Source organism: Anneissia japonica, unplaced genomic scaffold (genome assembly GCF_011630105.1).
Source record: "Anneissia japonica isolate Jap-2015-1 unplaced genomic scaffold, ASM1163010v1 scaffold11779_len1430905_cov172, whole genome shotgun sequence".
Lineage (NCBI taxonomy): Eukaryota > Metazoa > Echinodermata > Crinoidea > Comatulida > Comatulidae > Anneissia > Anneissia japonica.
In genome coordinates, this window is record NW_022740041.1 from 374,481 (window position 1) to 392,405 (window position 17,925).

The 17,925-nt window shown below is 35.6% G+C and overlaps 1 protein-coding gene across 1 annotated transcript in view; it reads left to right on the top strand.

Annotated features, from left to right (window-relative positions):
- LOC117118153 overlaps window positions 1–11,480 on the top strand; it is a 12,806-nt gene extending 1,326 nt beyond the window's left edge. The window contains exons 2-3 of the mRNA XM_033262667.1: window positions 7,330–9,587; window positions 10,106–11,480. Of these exons, the coding sequence (XP_033118558.1) occupies window positions 7,330–9,587; window positions 10,106–10,333 (2,486 nt within the window). The 3' untranslated portion in view covers window positions 10,334–11,480. The remainder of the gene's footprint in view (window positions 1–7,329; window positions 9,588–10,105) is intronic.
- The last annotated feature ends 6,445 nt before the right edge of the window (window positions 11,481–17,925 follow it).

Genomic DNA, 17,925 nt, shown 5'->3' on the forward strand with positions numbered 1-17,925 from the left:
ATATATATATATATATATATATATTAAGTACCGACTGTGTGCCAACATATACTATTCAGCTGAACAAACATTGTTTGGCTGATAAATTATTGTGTTTTTGTTACATTTATGCCTGTAGTCCTGATGACTACAAATGCGCCGACATCGTCCCAACTACCAAGTCAAGCCTTCTCGAGTAATTTAGAATGATCTCCGACCAATCTCACTTATTTCGGTTGGGATCAGATTAAAGACTGGATTAATCATCAGGATCGACTAAGTTGTATGCATTGTATTTCGAATGCAGAAGCGCTAATCTCCTCACTCCATGGTAGGTTCGAAAAAAGTCACAAACGCGAAAAAAAAAACGAGTCATATTTTTTAACTTTTCTAAAGCAAGTGACCTTACGGATCACAATAAATTGATAATTAAACTGAAAGGTTTTGGGGTCGGTGCCAGACTAGTTTAATGGATCCAATATTATCTTCTAAATAGAAGACATTGTGTTAAAGTTAATAAATCTGTCTACCGAAATGAGTATTAGCTTTTAAATGTCACCTACCCAGTTCCAAAGTGTATCGTCACATAATATAGAAATTGAGCGTGTTTCATTTTTTAAAGTATTAGGAATCCATATTGATAGATCATTAAACTGGCAGACCAATGGTAACTATCTTGTTAAAAAATGCTGTCCTAGACAGGGGCGTAGCCAGGATTTTGAAAGGGGGGGGGGAGCCGTTATGCCAATTACGTAGGACCCCGGCGGGGTCAAGGAGGCGAATCCCCCTGTGAAGTAGCGCACTCTGAATGTTCTTAGGACTGTTTGAGAGGATAAATTGAAAATTGCAATAGACGCATTATAAATATGCGCAAAAATAATTATATAATAAATTAACAGTGGCAGATCCAGGAATTCGAAAGAGAGGTGAACCAGGGAGGGACTTTCACAAACCGAGGAACCACCCACCTCAGCCCCACCATGGTTGGGGCTGAGGTAAGAAAATTTATTACTAGGGCATCTCTAGATGGCTGGAAATTACACTCTCGCACTTCAATTTGAATGTATTTTTCTTTTTTATTTTTCGTTAAAAAATGAAGGGGGGGGGGCTTAAATCAACCTCTGCTCAAAACATTCTTTATCCACTGTCTCCATCCATTAGTCAAAATGAAGTGCCAAAAAAAATTCTCATGATCTTTTATCAGGGATTTTTGACAACCATAGAGAAGATCTTATTAATGTGTGTGTGTATACCATAGAAAACAAAGCTTAAAAACATTGTCTTTGAGTATGTACTTTACATAGGCCTACTTCAAAAACGTGATTTCACAACCACCTCAGCCCCACCATGGCTGGGGCTGAGGTGAGAAAATTTGAGGAAATGGTACCTCTCGAGATGGCCAGAAATGACACTTTTACATAGTAAAATTCATCATCATCATATTACCATTATAGTCAAAATGAAACGCCAAAAAATTTCTCATGATCTTTTATCAGGGATCTACTTAATATCCAGGATAACTTAGGCTTAATTATAGCTTACTAAGCTTCAACTATATATACTATTATAGTATATATAGTATATTATTATTATAGTATATAATAGTATGATCAACAAATCACAACTTTTTTTCGCATTTAGCACAATTTTCTTCACTTTTTATTGCTATTAATATTATTATCAGTTATTACTCTCGTCATCATCATCATTGTTATTATTATCATTATTACTATTAGTAGTAGTATTATTAAACAAACATTAAAATAAAATTGCAAAAGGATAAAAACGAAATTGAACCACAGTATCGCATTTCTATCTGAAAAGACCTGGCCTGAGATTTATGGATTTAACATTTTTTTAATCACGCTTAGGCCTATGTGTTCTATTAGGCCTGTATAACGTGTACCGTACTGATGCATATTTACATGTTTAGAAGTATTCATTTTGAGTGATCCCAGGAAAGAATTTGTATTGGCTCAAGAATAAGCTTTAAAATTTTAACACTGTGTACAAAGGGGGGGGGGGGAGCCGCGGCTCCCACAGATACTTTCTCAACCAACTCTGGTGATCAAGCCTTAATACGAATGATTTTTTTCAATGCCATGATCAGACCAGTGTTGGAATATTAATGTATTGGTTGGGGGACCTTATTTGACAAAGAAACAAAGTTCAGACCTTAAATCAATTGAAAGGAGGGCATTAAGCGTCGTGTCACCTAGCATACCCTATGAAACAGCCCTCAACTTGCACACTATTCCAATAGGCCTACTTGCTGATCGTCAGCCCACAAAAAAAATTACAATCTCAGAAACAATCGTGAATTTCTACTTCCTGAAGTGAACACAGAAAGTTGGAGTATTTCAAAGATGTTAATACTTATTGTTATGTATTGTTGTTATATATAATATGATCTATCTATATTTAAAAATTGAGTAAGGCCTTATGTTTATGCCGATTTACCGTTCAGACGCTTGCACAGCTCTGGAAGAAATGTATCGTAGCACCATTCTTTTAAATGTCTTATTATTACTGGCATATTTTGAGCTCCTATTTATATCTTTTAAAGTATCATAAAAAAAAAACAATTTTACGAATCTACAAAATATTGGACGAGGATTGTAACGCTACAAAAGCAACACATGTGAGAATTCATTATTCAAATTACATTAGTACAGTACAGCGAAAGGAGCAACAGATTATAGGTAAGTGGAACGTACCACTTCAGTATTCGCGGCTGATACAAATACGTATAGGCCTATGTTCACTAAATAATGGAATAAAAATATAGAATCCTGACCATGTTAATGACTAAAATAAGTCGATATACGAATACGAATAAGGAATGTCTACACCCATCAAATTTTAGCATGTACTGTATAATCCATTGTTACCATATTCTTTACCAGTATGCCTATCTTACATTCTTTAACATATAAACAAAATGATTATTGGCTCATGTATTTATTTATTGTTCCACGCGAAGCCTCACTGCTGTTCTTGTTCTTGTTCTTGTTACCAAAACTTTAAAAAAATTAAAAGCGTCAAGCGTCGCCAGTTTTGAACGGACGTGCATGAAATTGTGTACACATTAACTAGAGGTGATTTTCAACAAACGTTCATTGCCCTTTTTTAATCTTGTCTCCAGGGTCCCCCTACACTACAAAACAAAACAGGCTTTCAAAGTTTTAAATCGTCAAGCGTCGAAGGTTTTGAACGGACGTGCAGGAAACTTTGTTTGTACACATAAACTAGAGATGATTTCCAACAAACGTTTATCGCCTTTTTTAAGTTGGACCCGAGGGTTCTCTCTACACCTACAAAACCAAACGTATTTATTTATTTTTTTTATTTTGTCAAACAGTTCATCCATGTTCATTAAAAATGAAAATTAACACCGACGCGCGATTCGAACTCCAGACCTTCGGTTAAGGATGTGTTCAAAATAACTTAAGGTCGTGAGTTGGAAACGTGTCCTGGTAATCATTTTTTTTTAAATTATTATTTTAAGTATTTTAACTATGTACAAATGATCATTCTAAATGGGTTTTTTCTTGTACAAATAAACATTATAATTATTTAAAATTTACTGTACGTTATTGCCATTTTCACTAATAGGGCACCTCGCATGAATAGCGCGGTCGGCTAGGGATGTGTTCTAAAGAACTGAAGGTCGTGAGTTCGAAACGCGTCTTGGTATTTATTTTTTATTTCCAATTTATTTATTTTAATTTTGTACAAATTATCATTCTCAATATTTTTTTGTACAAATAAACATTCTAATTATTTAAAAACTTCTATCTATTAGCTCTTCCAAAATACCCCAATATGATAACTTGCGCCTGTACTTCACAGAAGGATTATTTTCTGGGCAGATTCATAGGGGGCGATGTCGTCGACGTCCAGTCCTCCCATCACCCTTAACATGTTAGAGCAGGGGCGGCTTTAGGGAAAAGAAAAAATTTATCGCCCAAAACGCCTCAGAGGTTATTTTCGTCTGGAAAACAAAAAAAAAGGGTTGGTGTTATCTCGATCGGCCTTACTTTCGGCCTCCTTTCGTGTAAGAAAGTGTAAATAGTCAGCAGCTATTTTCTTCTTTAGGGATGGGGAGGGTCATTCATGAGAATAATTGTTGGCTTTTAAATCGCTTAAACGATCCTCAAATCATTTAAAGTCAGACTCCGGAAGAAAATGTTTTGATAAATTGATTTTTCTAAGACAGACAAAATTTTGTTTGAAGAAAAAATGGGTAACGGTAAATGAGATACAGATTTTTACATATTTAAAAACTAGGGGGAAATGTGTAAAAATCAGTTTTACAACATATCAACATGTTTTTCCCTCTGGAGCCTGATTTTAAACTTACTGTATTTCATTCATTCTTTCATTAAACTTATTTTATTCAGCTTGCAAATAATTTGGGCCCATACATCACAGCATCGCAAAAGGCCGCCGAAGGCGGCCTTTTCGCGAGTTGCAAGAGACCTGTATTGAGTATTGAGCTTCATTGTTCGTTAGTTGAGAGTACTCTAGCTGAAATAGTCCTACCCAGGTGCCTGTGCCAATCACCAAAAGAAAGTTAGTGCTGTTAAGAAGACTAACAATACATAAGTAAGCATAAGAATCGAGGTCAAAATGACAGAAGGAAAATAACATTCGGTCGAGAGATGTGATTATGTTAGTTCTCATACAGGAAACAATATTTCGCACAGAAAGGAAGACTAAGCCATCTTACCACTGGCAACAGTCCCACCAATGCAAAAACATACAGATGTCATATACATTACCATAGTGTTTTTTGGAGTTTTTTGTTCTCTATCTCTTGTAGGAGTTTCACCCACTTTTATTTCATTTCTCTTTTTTCATTTTCTTAACATTGTCTACACGTAACACAATGAAATATAATAACAATTAACAGACATAACTGACATCAAGCAAAATAATATACAGTAATCGGGTTTAACATTATTTTCATTATGATACTATTAAATAGATTTGTTTTTGTTTATTAAATATTTGCACTTTTCTTTTCCTTATTTGCTGTTTTTCCTCTCTTAAACAATCAATTCATTAAAAACTTAAATTAAAATTCAAATCACTAAATCAAACAATTCATCAATCAATCAATTACCATCTCATGGTATTGTATAATATGCAATGAACAATCGATTGATAACATTTAATATATTTTTTTTATATAAAACTTAAATAATGATATTAAAATTTGCTTAAATATTTTATACTTTTTCTCCATTAACTGCTGTTTTTTTTTCTCTTAAAATCAATCAATCAATCCATTAAAAAAAAAACAATCAATCCTATCATGTAGTTTGGAAGTTGATTTCGACAGTAGAAAACATAGCCACATGAAGTCGTATTATAGTAACTCGATGCCTATCAAATAAGTAATAAAAATTCGGCATAATTCTTTAAATATCCGTGGCTTCCATGGACTTATCCCCCTGGACCCCACCGGGGCCGTGACGGCCCCCTAGCCCCAACCAAGTGAGACTCGATTCGCTCCACCCCCCCCCCCTCGGGGCCTTTAGCCCCTCCGTCGGGCAGGTCCTGGCGCCATCACTGCTAGGGTGGATATGATGGCTTATCTTAGTAAATATTTTGTCTTTGAAATAAACAGCTTAATGAGGGTGGCAATTCTTGCATAAAGCATGGAGGAAATGTAATATATTTCCTCCATGCAGGGAGTATTATCAATTATTATTTGTTATTAATTACCAATTATAATTGTTTAATAATCATTGTTAATTATTATGAAATATTGATTATGAAATTACTATAATTAATAAATTTATTGGTACTACTGTTCAGTAACTTTCGTATTCTCTAGAGAAACAAAGTTGTGGTAAGTCTTAGAAGCATTTGGTTTTCTGAAAGTAGGATTTTGGAAGAGGCTTCTGCTTACAACTAGCTAGTGCTACTACATTAATAATAATAATAATAATAATAATAATAATAATAATAATAATAATAATAATAATAATAATAATAATAATAATAATAATAATAATAATAATAATAATAATAACAAAAATAATAATAATAATAATAATAGATGGATTTATATAGCGCAGATAAACGAGGTCTCTATGAGCTCGGGACTAGATGTTGAACTTTTCAATAACTTTCTCCTCCCTGAGGGTCACTTTATGTCCACAGCAGCCAGTAAACTACAGGGTAGTTATTCCAACTGGTGCAATTGTTTTTATACCCCCTTGGTAAGGTTATATATAATAAAAATAAAATAAAATGATAAATGCCCAAGTAATAAAAAATAGAAAAAAAAAACGTTTAAAAAATGGGCCTGGGGCCCAGGCAGAGCTTGCCACGCCTACACCTAATTACTGTACCATGCCTACACAGTATATTTTACTAGGCCTAATAGTAATACTATGAAATCAAAAACTATTAATTGGAAACAGTTAAATTACAACTGTTCCCTTGGCCTAGTAAGTAAGTAACTTTATTGCTTCTTTTTTATAACAGAGGCACAACCGTAAAGATGTGCAACAATAACAAAATCAGTAAAAACTTAATTACTGTGATAAAATATAGTAAGAAAATACTGCGGTAGAACGAAATATATATAAAAAGGGTTTACAAAAATAGTTTTAGAGATAAAAATAAATACTAATACTAATAATATAAGTAAGTAGGTTAATACATACACTTATACACACACCCACACCCCCATACATATACACATACACACATACATATATATACATATATATACATATATACATATATATATATATATATATAATATATATATATATATATATATATATATACATACCCATTATTAACAAAAATAAACTCCAGGTTAGCAAAATATCTTGAATATTGTGTCACATACACAACTTTAGGGTAGTCCTTTAAAAACTATTATTAGAAACCTCATTAACCACACAATGCAAATGATATTGGGTGAAAAAATTTCTATAGCGCAAACAGAAGAAATTAATAAGTCCATATGGGCATTATCATCATAAAATGAATATTTTTTTTTTTAAGGAAACAAATATTGAACGAAGATTAAACCTAACAAAAAAAAAGTGTATCTTAGCTTATATTACAGGATTTTTATACATGAAATTTTATTAGGTGCTTGTATTTCAATCTTGTAATCATGTTTGTCATTGCTTTCTAATGTTTTTATTGAAGAAATAAATGATATGATATGTATGATATATCTCTTTTACAATAGCTAATCCTCTTAACTATAACAGACAGTAGATCCAACAATCAAAAAACTTCTGATAACTCTTACAAAGAATATATTTGGAATCTCTAAATGTTATTGTTCCTTACATTATGCACTATATATTTTAGATGTGGATCTGTTGTGTCTGTATGAGCAGCCATGTGGTGAGCCTATTGGTTGCAGATGCGATGACAACTGTCTGATTTATGGCGACTGCTGTAAAGACAAATTCGATTCGTTCAACGAAACACAGCTTTCCGGAATAAAAGTTTCTACCGCCACGTGCATTGATATATCTTCAGTGCCTTACTACATCATCCAGACTTGCTCTTTATCGTGGCCTGACGATCGCGTGAGAGACCTTTGCGAACAAGTTGATAATGCCCACGACATATTCAAAAACTTACCTGTATATGACACGGATGGTAATCACTATAAGAACGTGTTTTGTGCTTCTTGCAATAAAATTCAAATCGACGACATGACAGCATGGCTGGTGATACAACCGGAAACTGCATTATCATACATCGCAGAGGCTGAAATTAACTTATGGTATAGTGTGCCTTCCGATTTAGCCGAATATTTGCAACCAAGAAGATGTATTGATATGGGAATTGCTAATTGTGATTATGTCAACTTAGGTGAATTAGGAAAGAAATGCCCAGGATATTACGCACCTGTTAATGATGTGAACAGTTATTCACCTACTGTGTATAAAAACCCCGAATGTGCCGTTTGCAATGGATTTGAGCTTGATGATATTAAAGATTGTTCATCTGGCAGTGGAGATGTTGACTATAGTGCTTCTATGTCACTTGGCAATTCATATGAAGCGCCTGATATAGCACCAGCTGAAGACTTCCCCGATTTTAGACCATTGACAGTACTGTTTGCAACCTCTTATTTTGACATTCAAACAGTTGAAATAGACAATTTGTGTAAAGATGGTCAAGTTTTCGATCCTTTTAAAAAAGTGTGCATCGTTCTGTACTGTTCTGACGGATATAAGCTTGTAGATAACCAATGCATCTTGTCCATCTGTAGTATATGGTTGCTCCAATTCAATGTAATTACTAAAGAAAATCGAGATATTAAAGACAACAATAGTGCTTTGACATGTCTTCTTCAGAACCTTCAAAATGGTGTTTCAAATGTGTTTCCATTACAAGCCTCGTATTCTGAGTTTAACGATCAATTTCAAATTCAATTCGAAATACGGGTCAATATAGATTACTTGGACTTGAGTAATTATCTCTCAGATTTATTTCATCCCAATACTGAAGAAAACCAGTCAAATTATATGCCCTGCAATGTGACTTCATTGACAGTTGATCAATTCTGTGAATATTCTATAAATCTGGAAAATTGCAGCACAGATGGTATTGATGTCGACGGCAATGTTTTCCCAAAAAATACCATTAACCATACTATGATTTACATTAACGAGTCACAGTCATTTTTTTCACCGTATGTCTCTCTGTTTCGACATCAATATATACAAGACGGCAATGGTTACAATTCAACCACTCAACTGTTTCTATGTTCACAAAACACTGTCTTCAGCTTAACCTGTCCGTTCATACTTGATGAGATACATAATTATGTGATAGTTAATGGAAGTTTAGAACACATTAAGTCGGGAAAGGTCTATGGACCAAACTCTTACGAACTTACAGACAACCAAACTGTCAAAATTTGTTCCACATTCAAACAAAGAGGAACATCTGTTAATTATTTTGTTCTGTACAACGTGTCCCAAACTTTGCTGAGTGTTATTGGATGCATTCTGTCCCTTGTCGCTCTCGTATTAACTTTCCTCGTTTATTGTTTGTTGTCCCCTCTGAGGACCTTGCCGGGAAAGTCAGTCATGAGTCTTACAGTTGCATTATTTTGTGCCCAATTTCTTCTCACTTTTGGAGCAGGCCGAACTAAGATTACTGCTGCCTGTAAAGTAATAGCAATAACTATGCATTTCTTTTGGTTGGCTTCATTTGTCTGGATGACCGTTTTAGCCTATGATATCAGCAAAACGTTCAAAAGCAAAGCCTGTGATCGAAGTAAGGGTGACAAACGGAAAACTTTTATGAAGTATTCTACTGTAGCATGGGGTTCATCCTTTGTTATAGTCGCAATATGTGTGACATTGTCGATGACAGTTGAAAGTCTTGACTTCGGGTACGGAACTGCTTCTGTCTGTTGGATTAGTGACCCTGTAATCAGCCTCGTCATATTTGGTGGTCCCGTTGCATTCACTCTTTTCTTGAATGCAATTTACTTTGGATTGACTGTGCATGGTGTCAGAGAGACTATGAAGTCTTCAAAGATTTTGCAACGTAACACATCAAAACTCAAGTCTACCCGGTCAGAACTGAAAATCTATTTTAAGGTTAGTCTATTTGCTGTAGTGTAATGGAGTCATGTTTCTAATAATTAATCACACAATTTAGACTTTTATGGTCAGTGGTTGAAATCTATTATTTTACAGGTTTTCAAAAATATTATCATTATTATTAGTAGTAGTATTTATATTAATTTTCAATAGTATATGCATTTATATTATTATTATTATTATTATTACTGTCATTATTTTTACATTTTGTAGTTGACTAAATTTTAGGTGACAGTACATCCCTAAATCTCGTTTAAACCAAACTGTTTCCCTTTTTTCGGTTATATGAGAATTTATTTTGCTACTTTTTATATTCACTTTTTTCACTGTTTATTTATTTAGCAGACTTATTAATTTCGCTTAAGATATTATTCACCTGATTTGTTTGTTATTAATTTTGTGTGTAGAAAAATACATTACACAAACAAAAACAAACAAATTTACAGTAAGTTTTGATGCACTTAATTTATACCTAATAGACATTTTTATAATAGTTATAATATTTCTTATTTCAGATAAGTTCTATAATGGGTTTCTCTTGGATCTTTGGATTTATAGCAAATTTTACGGGCATCGGATTTCTCTGGTACATTTTCATCGTTCTTTGTACACTACAGGGCGTTTTCATATTCGTATCGTTTGTGTGCAATGCTCGTGTGTATGGTCTTTTGAAAGAAAGGTACCAAGCGCATCGACCTAGTAGTAAAAATATAACAATGACGAAGATGTCAACAGAAAAGTAGTTCTGGTATAATATGACAATATTATATAGGTATTATCAATCAGTAGAAGAAATATTTTATTTTTTACTTACTTGGTATTTGTAATTCCATATCAGGAATATCTGGCTGTCATTGAGTGATAAACTACTGGTAGACCAATAATTACAAAAAAAGAAAACCCATGTTATAGCCATTTTGATAGAAACCATTTTATCGGTCATTATGGCAGTCATCTTAGATTTCAAAATAGCCACCTTATAAAAACCTATGTTTGTCCACGGTATATCTCCTCTTTTAACTTATAGAATTATAATTCTAGTGTCTAAATTTATTTATATGCTTAAGGAATACAAGCATGCCATTTTTGACCCGGTCAGATTGTTCATTTAAGGTCATTCATTGGAGGTCATTAAATGAATAATCTGACCAATCTGATTCAGTTAAGGTCATTCAAGATCATTTCAGGTCAAATTTTGTATAGCATCTGAATAATTACCTAACTGCATGTTTTACATCAAAATCATACTAAAGCTCCCGAAATTCTTTTTTTTTCTATTTTTTGTACTAGGAACTACAGTATTTCATTCATGGTCGTTTTGGCGTCCATCTTTAATTTCAAAACGGCTACCGTGCAAAACCAATATTTATTAGTTAGCTTTTAGAACCACTTCAAATTAGAATTCTGATGCTTAAAACTGTTTTAACGGTCAAGAAAATATACCATGTGTGACATGATCAGATGGTCATCAGGATAATATAAGCCTATATGTCAGTTAAGATCATTGATCGTCATTTTATGTTAAATAACGTATGATATCCTATCTCATCACAGGTCGTTATGACATCCATTTTAGGTCAAGGTGTTTTTACAGCCAAATTAAAGATGGCTACTATGTAACACATGTTTACGGTACATACAGTAATTTTTTACCAGTTGTGACGTAGTCGTAGTCGTATGATTATGGTCATAAATATTTTAATTAAGGTCATTCAATTACGTTTTAGGTCAAATATTTTATGAAATGTTAATAACACCTGACCAATCAGAAAAATGGACAATGGACGCAGAAAGAAACAATCTGTTCTATCATTGAGCAAGATTTTAATAACAGTCATATATATATATATATATATACATTTTAGGTCAAGGTGTTTTTACAGCCAAATTAAAGATAAATCCACATTTTTTGTTTTTTGATAATTCAGTATTTTTAATACAGTACTTTAAGCCTTCTTAAAATCAACACATTTCAAAAATGCGGGCTCTAAAAATCGATGTATAGGATCATATTGTTAAAATTTGAATAATGTTAACTTTCATTAAGAATAATTTGGTGACATTGATTTTGTTTTGCTTGACTAAAAAGACCTGATTTTTTACATATAGGCTTTGGCACTAGATAGCTCTCTCGTATCCTACAAAGTCGGCTGATATTCAAGGCCCTCTTTAAAAAATAAATTAAATAATGTGAAGCTTTTATCAGAGAAGTCTTTTTATGAGGCTTAGGGAGTGGAGTTCTTTTTGTCGTGAGAAAAAGTCCTGTCGTGACAGGAACTGAACCAAGGACCTTGGGATCAGAAGGCAAGCATACACTGAGCTATTCAACTCCACGTAGGCATGATCTAAATGGAATGATCAAAAAGCCTAATCTGCCAAATATAGGCCTATGATCTCAATGGAATGATAAATGAAAAGCCTAATCTGCCGAATGTAGGCCTATGATCTCAATGGAATGATAAAAGAAAAGCCTAATCTGCTAAGTTTAGGCTTATGATCTCAATGGAATGATAAACGAAAAGCCTAATCTGCCGAATGTAGGCCTATGATCTCAATGGAATGATAAACGAAAAGCCTAATCTGCCGAATGTGGCCTATGATCTCAATGGAATGATTATAAACGAAAATCCTAATTTGCCGAATGTAGGCCTATGATCTCAATGGAATGATAAACGAAAAGCCTAATCTGCCGGATGTAGGCCTATGATCTCAATGGAATGATTATAAACGAAAATCCTAATTTGCCGAATGTAGGCCTATGATCTCAATGGAATGATAAACGAAAAGCCTAATCTGCTGGATGTAGGCCTATGATCTCAATGGAATGATAAACGAAAAGCCTAATCTGCCGAATGTAGGCCTATGATCTCAATGGAATGATTATAAACGAAAATCCTAATTTGCCGAATGTAGGCCTATGATCTCAATGGAATGATAAACGAAAAGCCTAATCTGCCGGATGTAGGCCTATGATCTCAATGGGCTGATAAACGAAAAGCCTAATCTGCCGAATGTAGGCCTATGATCTCAATGGAATGATTATAAACGAAAATCCTAATTTGCCGAATGTAGGCCTATGATCTCAATGGAATGATAAATGAAAAGCCTAATCTGCCGGATGTAGGCCTATGATCTCAATGGGCTGATAAACAAAAAGCCTAATCTGCCGAATGTAGGCCTATGATCTCAATGGAATGATAAATGAAAAGCCCAATCTGCCGGATGTAGGCCTATGATCTCAATGGAATGATAAATGAAAAGCCTAATCTGCCGAATGTAGGCCTATGATCTCAATGGAATTATAAACGAAAAGCCTAATCTGCCGAATGTGGCCATGATCTTAATGAAATGATAAATGAAAAGCTTAATCTGCTGAATATGGGCCTATGATCTCAATGGGGAATAAGGCCCCATAAAAAAATTATTAGTTTATCTCCCTATCAAAGAATAAAAACTGATGAGGGAGGGAGGTTTTTTTTTTGTTTTTGTTTTTTTTTTTGCTAATCCCGCCACCAGGTTAACAAGTAAATCAATGGTTATGGACACATATAAAAAGACATAAGAATGAAATTAAATTTATATTTTAAAAAAATATATGCTTTTGTTGTACCAGTAAACATATTTGAAAGAAATCCTGAGTGAAAAAAAAGATGGAAAAACGACCGTTTGAAATATAAATATATGTTAATTTAAAAAAAAAAGAAAATCAGAATTTCCCCAAAAATGATGAGGGAGGGGGTGATAAACTAATTTTTTTTATGGGGCCTAAACGAAAAGCCTATAATCTTCCGAATGTGGGCCGAATATGTACATATCAATGGAATGATAAACGAAAAGCCTATTCTGCCGAATGTACGCCTATCTCAATGGAGGATAAACGAAAAGCCTATAATCTTCCGAATGTGGGCCTATGGTCTCAATGAAATGATATGATAAACGAAAAGCCTAATTTGCCAAAATGTAGGCCTATGATCTTAATGGAATGATAAACGAGAAGCCTAATCTGCCGAATGTAGGCCTATGATCTCAACGGAATGATAAACGAAACAATAAAAGTCAAAGGTATGAGAAGCAGTGGTGGCACCAGAGAGAAGAGGTGTAGTGGTGGGTAGGTCAAGGATGACACGATATTGGACACAAGTAGGCCTAAGGAAGGATATTGGCTACAGAGAGGGTTATAGCCAGCATAACCATAGCTGGCAAGGGGCAGGGTGCGCACACGACAGGGTCAACATTTTCCTCACCACTTAGGCCTACCTAGGTTTAGGTCCTAGGTCCGGTATATATGGTCGTAGCGGCCGCGAGCGAAAGTGGATAAACGGTAATTTGCATGGAGCGCGAAGCTTGCAGTGTCCAATATGTGTTTGTTGGATAACAGGCATCAGAGTGCGACATGAAAACTGTTTTAATCAATTATTCTCTAGCAATCAATTAATGCTGTCTCTTATACACATCTAGATGTACAGAATTCGTTGGATGGTACTTTTAACGGGCCTTCTAATTCTTTAGTGAATGGACATTTAGGCTATGAGCCGATTTTCACGCAAGCTTGAAGAATTTGAGACCTTGGTAATTTGTATGTATAATGTATAATGTTTGTTGTTTTGTTTTGAATTATGGTAGGCGTTTGTTTTATTGTATGGTTTTATGCTGATTCAAAATAAATATTCAAGAGATTCAGGATTTAAACTTTCATTTATTGTCCAAATTAGATATACTCTGAGGCGGCACAAAATTCATTGCTATGTTAAGTACAAAACATGTAGGCCTAAAGTATAAATATAAAATAGTGAACATAACAAAGTAGAATAATAAAATTGTAACGGGTATAGACTATAACTGAAATATACTATAACATACAGAGTCACAACAATGTATATGTCAGATGTTTATTCGGCAATCACCAATTCAAGACTCAGACTGGATAATACAAAAGCAGGCACTTAAATAGAAGAGATCTACAACAATGGATTACCATGTGGGTTTAAGGGATTAACAATATAGAAGTAGGTGTGAAAAGTGTTGCCTACATGGGTGGAAGGGACACAGGATATGGTAAGGTTTATTATTTAAAACTAGACAAAGCAAGACTATGCTAGAACAAAGATTGCATAAAGAAGGTATAATATAATTAAAACAAGTAGACCTTCAGTCTACTGACTAGAATATAATATGATTGTCCAAAATATTACGTGGTAAAAACACACTGATAATGGGTTATAATATATTAATAATACAATAATACAACACAAGTTAAAACATCGAATAAATGTCGATCATTTTTAAAGTCATCAGCAGCGTGCAAATATTATCTCGAAAGTGGAGTGGCTGAGAACTGGTTGATCGTGGAATTCAGTCATGTCTAGCAATTTTTTCCCATCTTTTTAGCACTTGATAAGGAAAAACGCAATTCCATTGAAAAGGAGATTGGGTCTCCAATGTTAATTATTGCTAAAATATTTGTTTAGATTTTTTAACATAATATTTATTAAATTTATAATAATAATAATAATGCCTATACATGCTATTGTAATTAATATTACTGCAAACTGGAAAGTGTACTCCTATATTTTTGAGTCACATTCACACATTTATTAATACATGGATTTTAGTATTGACAGATCCAATGTTTAATCCGTTTGTGTCCTGGAAGAAATATAAAATAAAAGTTAATCAAATATGCACACATAATGTCTAAAGTCCGTAGCAAAATCGGGAAAGCTCATTTCCCACCATTTAGAAATCAACATTTTCCCGGGAAGAACACGAACCTCCCTTTTCTCTTTGGGTTCATTGATTCATTATAATAATTTTCAAGAGTTTTGAAGAAATTAAAAGTAATTAAGACACCTCAGAAGTCGGAAAAGCTCATTTCCCGCCACATGGGAATCAAAATTTTCCCGGGGAGAACCTCTGGACCCCCCCCCTTTTTTTTTTTTCTTTGGAGCTTATCGATTCATTAAAAAAAGAATACGAATGCAACTACTACTTTTTTATGTATACACACATAACAGAAAACAATTTTCGTTTGCTGTCAAATTGTAAAAATTTGAATACAGGGGCGGGTAGAAAAAAGTGGGTTTTTTCGTAAAATCATAGAAACATGGTAAAAACTGTCCGATTGTCATTGTTTTTAACGGAACGATCATATTTTTGTTTTTAAAAAAAATTAAAATAGTAAAATTTCCATATGACACGGATCTGTGTAAAAACCGAAGAAAAAGTGGTTTTCATTTGATCTTTTAAACTTACAAAAAAAAACAAAAAACTTTAAGTTTTCTTTTAGGCCTCATTATTATCATCGCCATTATCATGAGCCGAAAACGATAAAGTGAGAAATAGCAAAATCCCAAAGCTGAATATGTAATTTAAAAAAAAATTGGAATCACCTTTCATCCTAAGGAGATAAAATTGTTTAAAAATAGGCCGGATTGTAGCATAATTTCACTCGTCCACGGTGGAATGATGCTGCTGCTGCGTCAACTGTTCGCCCGAATTCACCAAACCTTCTGTGTCCCTTCGTTTCTCGGGCGGCTTATTGCTGCTGCGTCGATGCGCTCGCTTTTGGCTTCCTCCTCCTCCTACTTCCTCCTCCTACTACTACTCCCTTGTTCATCTTAATTCGTTCTTTGATGCTCTTGAAATAGTCGTTGCAGACGTTAATCGCCTTCTCGTTGCTTTTCGAAAAAGTTTCTTGTGCGTGTCCAGTATGTCATCCAACGTGGATGCATCGGTGACGCGAATGTCGTCGTTCATATTCGGGAACCGGCGTTTAAGCATTTCGGCCAGCTCTCGTATATTGACGTTACCGGCGGACGTAGCGTCGCTTATGAGGTCGTTTACCGCCTTGAAAGAGGCTGCAATATCTACGTCGGTGCAGTGCTCCGTCTCTTTCCAGCGTTCGGTCATCTGTTGGAAATCTTTCTTGCGTTTCTCGTACTCGGAACCCAGTCTTCCTTCCACCGACTGCATTACGTGTTGGGCAAAATCTGCAAACTGGACCGGCCAGAAATGGAGTTCGCGTTCGATCTCTTCCTGCGTCCGTTTAATGCTGTCGTCCCTGTTTTTCATCACGGTGACCAAAGCTTCGAGATCTTCGGCGGACACCTTGTTCGACAGCTCGGAAATCACTTTTGCCTCTTGCAGCAATATTTCGTCAGACGACATTTTCTTTTTCTAACCGGCGTCTTTTCCCAGACGCTTATATCTGAACTTGTGTTGCGCTATCTCACGAGCGTGAGTTTCGTCGTCTTAGAACACGGCCATCGTCCTGGGTCTCTGTCCCGTTTCCACCATGGAAACCTAGACGCAATGGCCGTGGTCGGTCCGTCTGTAGCTGAGCGAGAGAGACGGTTGAGATGCTGAGAGAACGGACTTCGAACGAACTGCTCGTTGGTCAGTTCCAGCAGCACCGCCACCACCGCACCGCCTTAAGTCGAGTCCTGCCACCAGTCGCGTACGACGCCAACCATGACGCGTCCACCTGCTTCTATTTTACCGGCAATCCGACCAACTTCCAGCGGCCACCACGTCCGGAGTCACGTCGTATTCGTTCTCCTCCACGCTTTTGATGTCGGTCACCACGTATCCGACGACGAATCTCTTCATCTCAACCGTTTCAGAGCTCGCTTTCGTTGTTTCGATCTCAGGTAACGCTTCGCTAAAGTGTACCTTACGGTTTTCACGTGCTGTCGATCCGCGTCGTCCTCTTCGGCGATTTTGATCAGTCTCATCGTCAGCGTGTTCTCCTTCATGTCGACCACGGAATGCGTGTCGGTGGACATGCTGAGAAGTTCGACGGTGAACCAGTCGACGTGTCGGACGTCGGTCAACACTACGGCTTCGTCTTGCGACACCATCGCGGTGCAGAACGGGGCCATCCGGGCGGCTACATACCACGGCGATAGTCGGATTGTGTGACGATAGCTGCGCCAGTTGGAACTCATTGGGTATGTCCAAAGCTGCGATCTTGCAATCGCAGTTCGGGCCGCCTCGCGAGAATCTCACCGTTTCCACCATTCCGGAACAATCGATGCAGCAATGCGTTCCTTCGGGGCACGAACCTAGAAGCACTCGAAGTTCGAGTCCGGTAATTTTACTCTCCATTTCATTACTTGATTTCATGACGTGAGTGATGTTAGTAGTACTTCTTCTTATTCTTGCAGAGAAAAGCTACAGATAGATCACCGCCACACTGTGCACAGCATCGAAAAGCTACACCAGCTACCAACTGCAGTGGTAACCAAAGTCGATATCAAACGACCGGGCGTGCATCTGGACGATAGAATATCCAGAAAATTGGAAAGGTTCCCGCATCTTGAACGATTCAATGTTG